General features: G+C 51.4%; 3 protein-coding genes across 3 annotated transcripts; 2 read left to right on the top strand and 1 right to left on the bottom strand.

Moving 5' to 3' along the window:
- Positions 1-5,012: 5,012 nt before the first annotated feature.
- On the top strand, positions 5,013-5,784 carry COCVIDRAFT_104888 (hypothetical protein; the record flags this gene model as incomplete). Its single annotated transcript, XM_014698950.1, has 2 exons — positions 5,013-5,449; positions 5,502-5,784. 2 exons carry the CDS (start codon positions 5,013-5,015, stop codon positions 5,782-5,784), a joined length of 720 nt encoding a protein of 239 aa, XP_014554436.1.
- An 867-nt stretch (positions 5,785-6,651) lies between these two features.
- On the top strand, positions 6,652-11,231 carry COCVIDRAFT_28475 (hypothetical protein; the record flags this gene model as incomplete). The annotated part of the gene is made up of 2 exons (XM_014698951.1): positions 6,652-6,930; positions 6,981-11,231. 2 exons carry the CDS (start codon positions 6,652-6,654, stop codon positions 11,229-11,231), a joined length of 4,530 nt encoding a protein of 1,509 aa, XP_014554437.1.
- Positions 11,232-11,837: 606 nt separating this feature from the next.
- Positions 11,838-13,157, bottom strand: COCVIDRAFT_104870 (hypothetical protein; the record flags this gene model as incomplete). Its single annotated transcript, XM_014698952.1, has 1 exon — positions 11,838-13,157. One exon carries the CDS (start codon positions 13,155-13,157, stop codon positions 11,838-11,840), a length of 1,320 nt encoding a protein of 439 aa, XP_014554438.1.
- Between the last annotated feature and the right edge of the window lie 386 nt (positions 13,158-13,543).

The following is a 13,543-nucleotide window of genomic DNA, read 5'->3' on the forward strand; positions in this document are numbered from 1 at the left end:
ATCATCGCATCTTTATCGTCAAACTTTACAGCAGTCTCGATGATGCCCTTCGGCTTATTGAGATCTGCACCAGCTGCTACTAGCTGCGGGAGGAACTGTGTACGCTTGTGGGTGATACACTTGAAAGCGGGATATTCTGCCGCATTGAAGTTTGGGTCTGCGCCGTGATCGAGCAGGTATGTAACAATCTCGGGGCTGTTGTCGCGGATGGCCGAGCAAAGTGGTGTGTAGACATTATCCTTCCGTACGTTGGGCGACACGCCAGCTTCCATGAGGATCTTGATGGATTCAAGCTTCTTCAAACTAGCAGCCAATTCCATGACACCAGGCGTCTTCTTGTGGTCGGCACCACGCTGGAGCAGAAGCTGCAGGGCCTTTGGCTTGTAGGTCGATGGCCACAGAGGGTGCTTGGGACCAGGGAGGTTGGGGTTTGCGCCGTGGTCAAGCAGTACCGTCATTAAGTCTATGCGGTTCGCTTGGATAGCCTGGAACAAGGGAGTTGTACCCTCTCCGTTCTTCGCGTCAGGATCACCTTTTGCACTCAGCATCACTTCAACACACTTTGGTGATGTTGTCTTGTTCATTGCTGAGATGAGCGCAGTAGAGCCATTTTCCATGACAAACCCGATATCGCCGCCGTTAGCGAGGAACAGCTGGACGAAGTCGAGATAATTCTGGGATGCAGCCGCTGATAAAGGTGATTCGGAGTCAGGACCCGCCGACAGATTTGGGTCAGCACCATGCTTCAGCAGTACTTTGGCGCATTCGATGCACTGGCCACGGGTAGCAGCGAATAAGGGTGTAACACCTTCACGGTCGAAACCATTGGCATCCGCACCGTATCGCAGAAGTAGTACAAGGGTCTCTACGTCTTGATTGTGAACAGCGACCCGAAGCATGGCAGATTCAACATGTGGTTCTGCTTTGGCGCCGCCTTCAAGCAATTGTTCAAGTATCCGGTGTCTTCTCTGCTCGACAGCATTGAACAACGCCGCCTTGCCGCCAACGTTCTTTGAGCCTCCACTCTGGCGTGGACCCCAGTTTTGGGAAGCCACGAGAGAATCGACCTTGGTTGCGGAGTGGTGATCTTCGTAGCGCTCACCGACGCTGAGAGAACGTAGCTTCTCCTCTATGGGCGAAAGACCCGAGTATGACGAAACCACTTCCTCATAAACCGGATCATCATGATAGCGGCCACTCTGGTGATACATCGTGTCTCTAGTTGATTCGCTAGAGCGGGCACTTGGTGGTGCTCGCCAGTTCTTGTGGAGCTCGACGATACCTGAAGCCAGCTCATTCTCGTCGTGCCGGGAAATCGAACGGTTACTGTGATATGAGAAGCCTTCATCGTGACGAAGTTCGTTCAGGGACGGCCTATCCATGCGGCCGGCAACAGGCATCATTGGTGGGTCTCGGTCTCCATGATGGCTGCTAGCTTTTGGCGGTGTCGGTGGAAGATTCGAGGTTGGGGCAGGATGTACAGGAGGGAGGGATGATGATTTGCTTGGGTTGAGACGCTCCAATGCAGCTATCAGTCCCGCGTAGCCGATTCCCATCGAGGCGTCTGCTTTGGCTTCACCGATTGTCCATCGGAACATGGCAGAGCTGACTTTTAAGGAGTCACGACTCCGCGATAGTGTGTGGCGCATCTTCTCAACGTCGGTATCGGCGAACATCATTCGAAATTTCATGCCAAACCCGCCTTTGTGGTTTTCCTTATCAACGACTGTAACATGCTTGTTAGCACCATCACATTCACAAGTATCTGGGCCAGAAACCCAGGCAGGCAACATGTAGCTTGTCACTGAAACTTACATTTGTTGACCATTTGAGCGAGAACGGCAAACTCCTCGCTAACCTGACGGAGACGTCTGTCCAACTCCTGGGTAATTTCGACAGGGAGTCCATTGCGTGTCTTGTGGGTTTCTGCAACACCCGACTCGATAGACCATAATACCTAATCATCACTGTGAGCTTCATTGAAAGGGAGATCAGTGGTAGAATCGTACCTGACACAGTTCGACGAACTCTCTTGACAGTTGCTCGAAGCCTTGTAGAGGGACCTTTGCAGTGCTCAGGTATTCGAGCATACGAATTGCAATGGTGTTGCCCTGTACATTGACACGCTTGCACAGGTCAAGCGATGTTTCTTTTGCTGGAGCCATAATGAAGATGGAAAAAACGAACGAGAACTGGGGAAAAGAAGAACGCAAGTCAACAGGCGGGTCAATAAGGCATCTTTACAGTCCACCACTGGGCGGCCCAGACTCGAGCCCATCTCCAAGCAACAACAGGTACCACGGTAAGCCAGCCCATTCGCTTGCCTAGCCTGTATGGGCGCCGAGTCAAACACCCGCATACTAACGAATCGCGCGTATTGCTTTAGCTCCGAAACTTGTAGTGGACGTTCGAGAGGCCTGAAATAAGGTTTAACCCTCGCCTGCTCCGGCCCCAAGCCCACTATCTGCTGGGCGAGTTTCCAACCCGTTCAGGGATGCCCTGGGTATGACAGGTGCCATGCCACGTGAAAGTGCACGCCCGTGAGGGGAAACTAGGGACTGGTCCGATGGGTCGAAGAGACAATTTTCTGTTTTTGCGAACCCTGCCCCATCCTACCAAGCACCGCGCTTGTATCCAATCCTAGAGTACCGGTCGACTCCGTTCTAGGGCTGTTCTAGCTGGTGCTGATATATCACAAGTCGGGACAATGTTCTTCTCGGTATTGGCGCTGGGCACTAACGCCAGGCGGGCATCTTTGGGCTGATCTCTGTCGCGAGCTTGATCTGCGCTTAGCATGCGTCTTGTGCTACCACTTGCATGTGTGTGCTGAACTAGAAGGTGATAACGCAAATTGGGGATTGGTGTCTGCAAGGCCATTTCAGCATTACTCGTTGTTCAAATCGTCACGGTTTGTACAATTCTTCGACGTCATCGACACAGGTCCGAGGTAATGATATCAATCAGCCAGCCGCTGTGTACGTATGCATACCCCCAATCTCCTAAGGATGGGGCGCCGGCGTTGGGCTGGAAAAAGCAATTTCAACGTACGCCACAACCCAGTAATGCGATTGTCATGGTGGCTGGTGTCGTTCATGCGTTCGTACAGTCCCTAGTCCAACGCAGTGCGGAGCCGGAGGAAACCGAGGCTGCAGCACAATATGCACCGTTTTATGATGCTTGGCTGGCAATCGGATAAAAGAATCCTACGCATACGTGATTTGCCGAGTACGGCGACGTAATGGTCGGGTAGGGGTGCCCAGTACGGCTATGGCATTTGCTTCACCATCCCTTGCTGTCGAGTCAGGTGTGGTTGCGCGGCACACTGATCAAGATCTGTCATTGTAGCCGCCGAGAGCAGCTGGGGGGCGACTTGATTGCCGCGCCCACAGCATTTGTCCGGTACTTTCAAATAAGTATCAAGACTACTACTATGAAGTGGGCTTTAGCATCAGCGCTGTCAAAAAGACTGATGGTCTAGCCAGCTTGTGCCTAAGGGTTTGCATCGTCACGATACACTTTGGCCGACACGCAAAATAATTGACGCTAGGCTGTGGCAAGGTTTCGGCAATGCGGAGCAAAACTTGAAACTGAAGCAAGCAGCCCATCGTTAGATAGCCAGGCGTACAGCTATCTTTTGCCGAGGGCTGATTAGGATTTCCGAGTTCGTCGGTACCACTGTACTTGGGTAATAGTTGACAGTGCCTCAAAAATGGACGTTGCGGTCGTGATGTGACAGGGTCTTTCCTAAAAACGTAGTTAAATTGGATCCTCCAGGCCTGCAAATCCTCCACGATATCCTCCAAGGCTTGGATGTTTCAATTGCCCAAAGCACACGCTAGAGCGCCACTCAGCACTGGCCTTGGCCACGCTACTGGACGGCCAGGGATGACCTTCGGGAAGAAAGAGGAGCCTAAGCTGTTCTTGAGCACTCGGCCGTTTATCGCTGTTCAAGCCTGCGCTGTGCCTGTGATTTTTCGTTTGCCCGTAGCGGGTGCGAGGTCCTTTCCCCTGAAGGAAATAGTAATCAAGATTTAGGAGGCGAGTCCACATGGCAAGCTTGTATTTACGCCGATCAAACCGGCGCTATCTTGGACAAGGTGGTGTGTATGCAAGGAGCCAAAAACAGTGCAGCAACACGAGGCTGGAAATGAACGTCGAAGAATTGTAGGGGAGCCGGGGCTCAAGGCGGAGTTATTGTATTCACATTGGCATAGGGAATCTCACTCGGGTAAGCATAAGTCTGTCCGTGATAATACCGGAATGTCAAACCGGTGTGCTGGACTGTTCCCGCGTTTTAATCCACATGCGCCATTGCGTTATGGCCCAAGGCTTGTGTTGGTACCATAGCCATGGGCCGGAAGGCTAGGCAAGTAATCGTACCAACGTCCAAGTAGCTGCAATTAATATCTATTAGAAGGTCTTAGCCCTCTGAATAAACATCTGGTTGAGCGAGAAGCAAAAAGTGCTTTCGGGCAGTAAATTGGATGTGCGCCTTTGCCCTTGCACCAACAGAACACATGATCAGTGCTCCCAGCGTTCCAGATTGGCGCATCATGGGCGCAATGCGAACACGACAGATCCCTTGATCGATAAGCGAAAGCAGATATGGCGTTTGAGTTCGAAGTTGAATGGGTCAAGCCGTGTTATCAGCATTGCCGCAGCCAGTATGGCCTGAGGGGCAATGTAAATATTTGCCTGGAGCAGTCTAGTTCGTTCCATTCGTTTGCAGTGCTATAAGGGGGCTAGTGGTGGCGTGTTAGAGGCTTGAAAAGCACAACAAGCGTTGATGGATGGCGTCAGGGGAGATCCAGATGGATTACGAACACGAAGGAAACGTGGAAAGGTCGCCACTGCGCAGGGGACACACGGTAGTGACGCCTGGTCACGTGTTGCTTGAACAGGCGCGCACGGTCCTTTGGCAGGCGCGCATTGCAAGTGCAAGCTCACTGTGCCTCCCAAGTCCAATAACAGGCCACGAGTCGACGCGGCGACCACCGACTAGGGAATCCGCCATGACCGACCAACAAGTCTCGCTCCCAGAACCCGGTGAGGCCATGCCGGCGGATCTGTCCACCTTCAACATGGCCGATCTTGTAAAGACGCCGCATAATGCGCGTCTCTACCAGGAAGTGCAGAATCTCAAGAAACTCATCAACGAACTAGTAGACTTCCAGCTCGCTCATCCCAAAAATACAAAGGCGGAATCGCGCGAGGACCTCGACAATGAGAAAAAGGCGATGCGCGAGATCGAAAAGAGGGAAAAGTACATCCGCGCGCAACTGTCAATCATCAAGACCCTTTATAGGCAGAGTGTACTCAAGGTGCGCGAAGAGAAAGCCAAAACATCAGACGACAGGGCTGTCAACGATGCGCTCATTCTGGGTCTGCATAACTTGAAGTATGAGGAGCAGTCGTTGCGCTCAGAGATCTCTGCTGCTGAAAACTATGAGTACATTCCCTTATGACACGTTGGGTTGATTGCATTACTGACGGCCGCGCAGCCACAAGTACATGAAATTACCCCTCATTCCCCTCGAACAATTCCTTGAAGAATTCCCCGAACACAAGGAATCCACCGAACACGACCTCATGACGGCGCGTATCGAGCACGAACACCAAGTCCGCCTCAAGCTGGAAGAGCGCCGGCAGGAGAAGCTCAAGCAGAAACAGAAGCTTATTGCCGAGGTTAAAAAGGGCAAGGATGATCTGACCAAGCTTGATACGATGGTTGAAAAGTTTATCGAGGCTGCAGAACCGATCAAGAAAGTGCTGTCGATAGAGTAGACAAATACCGCTGGGTTTCTGGAAACATGACACAAGCCAACAGGTTCTTCATGTGTCTTCGCCCATCTATATGGAATGCTCTCAAGGACCATACATCAACATGGATGGCCGACGCACCGACTCCGATCCCTAGAACAAGCCTCGCAATACGGACCACCATTGAATCCGTCACATTGCGGAGCACTACTGCCTTGAGCCTCTCAAAGGAGGGCTGACACAAACCCTGGTTGGTAGATCAGCTTGTGGTGTCAGGGCATGCGTGCCAGACGTGTGGAAGGTGCTGGCGGATATCTTCATCACGATCCGTTCAAACACCTTAGCCACTGGTTACTCGCCGGCAACATAGAATTTACGCCTGTTTTGAGGTTACGCGTTGGCATGGTTGGAACCGCCAGCCGCAAGCAGGATAATTGCCAGCTGCGCAAGAAAGGAAGTTCTGCTACATTGTAACTACGTCCTGACTCATTCAAGTGTCTGTTACTATGCAAGGATGTTGCTTGAATTTCTTGAGCCGTATGGCTTTTTAGTGCAAATACATATAATCCCCATCGAACGTACATTTGTATATCTCTAGTATGATGACGCAATATCCGTGATCCCCCTGTTGCAAGCTTTGATCCTTCTTGCAGCTGCCCCGCAAACAGATATCAGTTCTCATTTATTACTCAAAAGTGCAAGGAATGCAAAGGTAAGACAATAGATATGTGGAGCAAAGCACCATGTATCTGAAGCGTGAGTGGGGCGGGATCCTGGTCTCCTATCACTTATATTAGCGCGTCGAGGATCTGCGGACATGCGATCACCTCCGCGTTCACCTTGTCCGTGTTACGCCGCCCCTCACCCCGTCCACCTCTATCTCTACCTCTGATGTCTTCGTTCCAGGGAAGCGCGCGTGTTTTGAGCGCAAGTCCCTATGTGCTTGTCAACGCTCGGAAGAAGGGAGAAAAATTGTCATCTCCCGCCCCAGATGCCTTAAGTTGTATCCGTACAATACACTCGTTGTTTCCCATATCCGAGTCGCGCAGAGATGAGGAGCCACCCGCGAAGCGGCGCAAACTTGGCCATGACGATGCTGCCCCCGAAAAACCGCCGCAAGATTTCAGCGACAAGAAGAGCGTTGTTCTGGTCAAGATCTCTCTGGATTTGGTGGGTACATACACTTCGTTTCCATGGTACTAAACTTACGTGAATTGCAGAACATGCCCGCCACATCGCGCGAGGACGAAGACATGACATACGTTTCGACTGAGTTGCAAGAACCCGTAGCACTTGCATTGGAAAAGGTTCGAAAAGATCCCACCCAGTCGGCTCTCCAGATGGAGGTCTTCAACGTGGTCGGGAACACGGGAGTGGAAATGGTTGTCACAGCCCCCGCCTCTCTGCTAGATTCGATACAACCGCATCTTCGGAACGCCGCCACGCTCGCTACCACGCGACACGGGAATATATCCAAGTCTGGACCTAGGGCCGCCTTTTGTCGCTGTCTCCTGCGTCGATCCACATCTGAACGAGTCGCATACAAGTTGGAAGTTGAGATACGCTGGATGCTGGGCATATCAGTTGTTGAAGATGAGACTATTCGCAGTCATTACGCCAACGAGGATCTTAAGCTACTCTCTACCTACATGAGTGATGCCGTTCCACAGGACAACAATACATGGACTCTGTCTGATTTCTACAACTCGGTTCATGCACCACCGCGGGATCTCAAGATTTCACCCCGCATTGGGCAGGCATTGACCGAGACGAAGCTGCTGCCATTCCAGCAACGGACAGTGGATTGGCTTCTCCGACGAGAAGGAGTCACTTTCTCTCCTTCGGGTGCGCTCGAACCTTTCGTCAATACTTCACCACCAACATCGTTCAGGCTAAAACAGGATGCGACAGGGCGATTGTGTTATGTGAGCCAGCTCCGGGGCACTATAATAACTGATCTAGCTGAGGCTACAGCAGATATCCTGAGGTCACTAAGAGGCGGGATACTCGCGGAGGAGATGGGTCTGGGCAAGACAGTCGAACTGATTGCGCTCATGTCGCACCACAAGCGAGAAATCCCTCAAGGCAACGTCTATGACGCATATACAAGGGCCCATGTGAAACCTTCTGGAGCTACATTGATCATCGCCCCTTCCTCCATTCTGGAGCAGTGGATAAGCGAAATGCATGTCCACGCACCCGAGCTCAAGGTCTGTCACTACACAGGACTCCCGCCGTCATCAGCACCCAAAGATCGCCATGCAACAGCCACGGTTGACCATCTTATGCAACACGATGTAGTTGTGACCACATACCAGGTTCTCTCTCGAGAAATTCATTTCGCAGTTCCTCCTCCGGATCGTAGTTCACGGCACACTAACCGTCGTGAGCGCCGAAGCAGCCCGCTCATGGCGATGTCTTGGTGGAGGGTTTGCCTTGATGAAGCTCAAATGGTGGAGACGGGAGTTAGTCAGGCCGCCAGAGTAGCTCGAATGATACCACGTTGCAACGCTTGGGCCGTCTCAGGGACTCCTCTGCGCAAGGATGTTCAGGATTTGCGTGGTCTTCTGGTATTCCTTCGCTGCGATGCTTATGCAGACAGCAAAGCCGTTTGGGGCAATTTCGACAAGACTCTCTTCAAGGATATTTTCAATGAGATTACAGTGCGGAATACTAAAGACAAGGTTCGAGATGAGCTACAGCTGCCGCCGCAAAAGCGCATTGTCATTACTATTCCGTTTACTACTATCGAGGAACAGCACTACGATGAGATGATGCGCCAAATGTGTGATGCTTGTTGGCTCACATCCGAGGGTTTGCCATTGGAAGAAGGCCGTCAACTACAGGATGCGGAACAGATTGAACGAATGCGAGAGTGGCTGGTCAGGTTACGCCAGACATGTCTCCATGCGAACGTGGGACGCAAGAACCGGAAAGCATTGGGCACAAGGCATGGTGCTTTACGCACTGTGCATGAAGTTCTCGAGATCATGATAGAACAGAACGACAACAAATGGAAAGCAGAAGCCCGTGAGATGATTCTTTGCCTGCTCAAACAAGGTCACATTCAAGCGTATGCTGGAGATTTCGCCAACAGAGCAAAATCTGCGCTTCCATACTATAGTGCCGCACGGTTGGAGGCGCAGTCATACATTACATTGTGCAGAACCGAGTTGGCGGCGGAGCAAGAAAAGCTGGGTCGAACATCTACAGCCAGTCTTCGCGATGTTGACGAGGATGAGGAGGAAAACGCTGAGAAGATGGGCCGCATTCCCGTCCTACGCAGGTCACTGCGGTCATTCTTGGAGCTTGAGCACGCTGCACAATTCTTTGCTGCTACAGCATTCCACCAAATCAAAGAAGACCCGTTACAAACAGAGCCGGGCTCAGAAGACTGGCACGAAAAAGATAGATCTGAAACGGCTTACTATGAAGCAGCTAAAGTAATCCGACGTGAGCTTTTGAAAGAATCAAAGACCAAGGCGAAGGAGCAGATGGAAAAGATCAACGCGAAGAAGCCTTTTCATCAGATAGCCAAGATCAGCGACCTTCCAGATCTGGGTGGCATTGAAGCACGGAGGATCCTTGACACGATAGACAACATCAGCGACTTTTTAAATGCACAAACGGAGCAGATACAAATATGGCGCTCGAAGATTGTAGACATCCTCTTGACACGTTTGATGGACGATGATGATGATCAAGAGACCACTGGCGAGGAGTATGATGAGTCATTGAAGGTCCAAGATGAACTCTATGTTTACATCATGGCTCTGCGCACACTGGTCGCCGACCGTCATGCTGCTGTGCACGGCCTTCAGGATGCTCTCATCGAACACGAGATGAAGGCTGCTGAAAAGCAAGCCCTTAATAAAGAGCCTGGAGCAGATCGTGGACATGCGCCTGAGCTGGTCGTTGAGATTGCGAATGTGCGGCGTAAGCTGAAAAGCATGCTGCAAGCTGGATCTTTGAAGGGAGTGATATCTGGCATCCGCTCGCTGATTAACAGTGTGCAATGGAAGGCAGAAGCTGGCGACGTACGCGCCGCTTCGGAACTGAACATACTTCAGGAGCAATTCAAGAAGGTACAAGCTATCGCTATGGACCAAGCAAAGGCTATCACCGAGTTGGAAAAAGAGCAAGAAATGTTTCGAACCACGATGAACCAGCGCCTGGAGTACTACCGGCAATTCCAACACATTTCTGACACGGTTGCCAAGTATAAAGAAGACCTCGATGCGACTTTTGATGCCCGCGCTTTCAACGAGACGGAGGCCCTGCGAGCACAGAAGAAGGACAGTGCAGCTGGTTTCAAAACAAAGTGCACTTACCTGAAGCACCTCCGAAGTGAGAACCAGAAAGAAGTCACTGCCGAATGCATCATCTGCCGAGAAGACATTGAAATCGGCCTTTTGACAACCTGCGGCCACAAATACTGCAAAGAATGCATAAACCAATGGTGGCGCACCCACCGCAGCTGTCCCACCTGCAAGCAAAAACTTAGCTCCTCCGACTTCAAAGACATTAGCTTCAAGCCTTCTGAAATCAGAGCGCAAGAAGAGACTACATCCACAAGTTTCAACCCCCCAACACAAGCAACCTCTTCTTCATCTTCCTCGTCCTCATCTTCCTCCAATTTACCCTCTGGTCCCTCCTCCCCCTCCATCTACTCCTCCATCAGCAACACCACGATGCGCGAAATCCGCACCATCTCCCTCACCGGCTCCTACGGCACAAAAATCGACATGCTCGCCCGCCACCTCCTCTGGCTCCGCGCCAACGATCCCGGCGCAAAATCCATCCTCTTTTCTCAATTCAGCGACTTCTTCGTGGTCCTCCGCGACGCATTCAGGAAATGGAAAATCAATGCTACAAGCACCGCTGACCGCGATGGCATTCAGCGCTTCAAGTCTGATCCGAGCGTCGACTGCTTGCTGCTGGATGCGAAGTCGGATTCTTCAGGCCTGACGCTGGTGAATGCCACATATGTCTTTCTATGTGAGCCCCTGATTAATGCGGCGATTGAGTTGCAGGCGATTAGTCGGGTGCATCGCATTGGTCAAATGAGGGGCACAACCGTGTTTATGTATCTTGTGGCTGGCACGGTGGAAGAGGCGATTTACGAGATTAGTGTTAAGAGGAGGTTGGAGCATATGTCTTCTTCTGACCGGGGTGACGGTAAGGCGAAAGCACGGGAGGATGGCACGCAGGGTCTGGGGGAACAGGCGCTTGATAAGGCGAATTCGGCGGAGTTGGAAAATTCATCTTTGAGCAATTTACTGAGGAAAAAGGGGGATGGCGAGGTGGTGCCTGAGCATGATCTTTGGTATTGTTTGTTTGGGAAGAAGAGGCGGAGTGGTGGTGAGGACGTGGTGAGGACAGAGGTGGAGAGGGTAGTGGAGAGGGAGCTGAGGGCGGGGGCTGGGGAGGCGAGGATTGCGGATGCGGATGAGGTCATGGTGGATGTTTAGGAAGAAGGAATCCGAGTGCTGGATTTGAGTGAGAGGGCCAAGAGGCTCTCTTCTCTTTGTCTTCTCCAACGAGAATATAGCAGGAAGGCACTGATATGACTTGCTATGTACACGACATTTGAAAAAAAATCTAGATGTGGTTATGATATCGAATCACGATCTTGCATAGTGAAACAAGTTCAAGACAACAGACACTGTACACACATCAAAGCACGGGCAAGAACAAAGAAGTGAGTGTAGATGTTGATATTCGCTACTCAATAAAACCTCGTCATCAATTTCTAGCGAAACTCAGAGTCGTAATAAAAGGGACCTGCCAGATTCATAGTGGTATCATAGAACAAAGGAGAGAAAAATAATGCAGTAATAATGACAAACAAAAGTACAAAAGCTTCATATGCTCAATGATGCTAAACGCCGAAAATATGCAAAGAACAGCGATGCCCTCTGTGTGGGTATGTGTGAAAGGAAAGTCCTTTTAGAAGAACGCCGGCGCTGAAAATGAGTAAAGAGTGTTGGGAGAAAAAAAAGGGTTATGTACGTGAAAAGAAGGGATTTTTCGGAAAAGAAAGAATGAGAGAAAGAGAGTGAGTGAAGGAACCAATACTAGACTCTGGGGGTCTTCCAGTCTCTGACTGCCTGCATTGGTTCCTCGTCAAACCCCGCCCGCTCCATCAACTTGGTAAAAGTTGTATGGCCAGAATCCGCTGTGAAGCGGTTTGCGCCTCTCATGCCAGGAGCTTGTGGGGGTTGCAAGAAGCCCGAGTCATTGTTGTGGTTCATGGGGTATCCACTTCCCGTCGTTGGCATCAGCACATCGATAGTTTCAGAACTGTCTACTCGTCCTACACCTGGACGACCCTGCTGGTACTGGGGTTGGACATGAGGTGGTATAGCGCTGGTACGCCTCGAGCTCGTGCGGCGCGCCGAATGAATACGTTTAGGTTTTGGCGGGGGCGTTTGGTAAGGATCATTATAAGGGTTTCCTGCCCGGACAGCAGGAGGTGCAGGGTTTGCAGGTAAACCGAAGCCAAAGTTCAGCTTCGGGGTACGCTCCCACATGCTTTTGATCCTGGGGGTGAAGCCATGAACGACAGTGTTGTTGGATTCCTTCATGCCCTGCGCGATCCTGTCGGCTGAGTTTGGAGAAGAGGCCACTGACCGACTTCCCCTCCGCATGAAATCTGTACGTGCGGCAAGCTGGGGGTCGTAGATGGGGTCGCTGATTTGACGTGCTACATGCCCGAAGTCACCAGAGTATCGCTCTTTGGATTGCGATTCACGGCGCTTCTTGATGACCCAGAGGAGAGCGAGGGTGCTCAGGGCACCGATGACGAGGCCAGGGAAGAAGCCTGCGGCAAAGGAACGCCCGTCGAACGAGGATTTTGTTTCGACTGGGGCAGAAGTTGGGCAATCTGAGGTTTGAGATGCAGAGGCAGGGGAGGTGGATGAGGGTGAGGGTGAGGGTGTTGCGGTAGAGGGGCTGGATGGAGACGGTTTAGGGGAGGTGTCTTTGGCACACATGTTGCCTTGACATGTATATCCGAGAGAGCAGCACTTATCACCGCACTTTGGTAGCTCAACACCATCAGTCTCGGAGAGGTGCATCTGGTTTTCTGGATGTAAGGTAGCATTGAGCTGTGCGACATCGCAGGTGGTGGGTTGGATGTAAGAGCAGTCCGAGCCAGCTGGACAGCAAATGACAGACTTGACAGAGCCACTGTTAAGATTCATGCAAGTAGAAGACTTGGGGCAGCAAAAGGAAGACGGAAAGTCACCTCCGCATTGCTGAAGTTCTGCATTGCCTCCACATGTCCCTGCTTGGCGTACGAAGAGAGCGGATGCTTGTGTGGGTGTGATGAAGAAAATGAAGAGGAATAGGACGGATATCCGTGATAGCCTTGGAGAAGATGTGACTGGAGCCATTGTAGAAGTGATGGGAAGAATATAGTCGAAGGTATTATAGTGAAGAGGTCGGACCGGCGACGCTCGATAACGTGACTCGAAACGAAACAAAGCGGCAGTGAAAGCGACAAGTAGAGAAACAGACGGCAAAGAGCGATGTGCGAAACATATGGGACAGACAAACGACAGACCCGCTTTACCTTGAATATATTTACCAGCAAAAAACCAACGATGCAAGAGCCGCATGTGACGCTGTCGAGCGGTCAAGCCATGTTCTGCAAATAGAGCAGTCGAGGCGCCGAGTGGACAGGATGCAATGTATGGCTGGCAGGACAGCTGTACAGCCTTACTAGCATGGTTGGCAATGGCAGGCGGCTCCTGGGGTCGTGTGGCTCTGCGTTCGCCAG

Source organism: Bipolaris victoriae (genome assembly GCF_000527765.1).
Source record: "Bipolaris victoriae FI3 unplaced genomic scaffold scaffold_69, whole genome shotgun sequence".
Taxonomy (NCBI): Eukaryota; Fungi; Ascomycota; class Dothideomycetes; order Pleosporales; family Pleosporaceae; genus Bipolaris; species Bipolaris victoriae.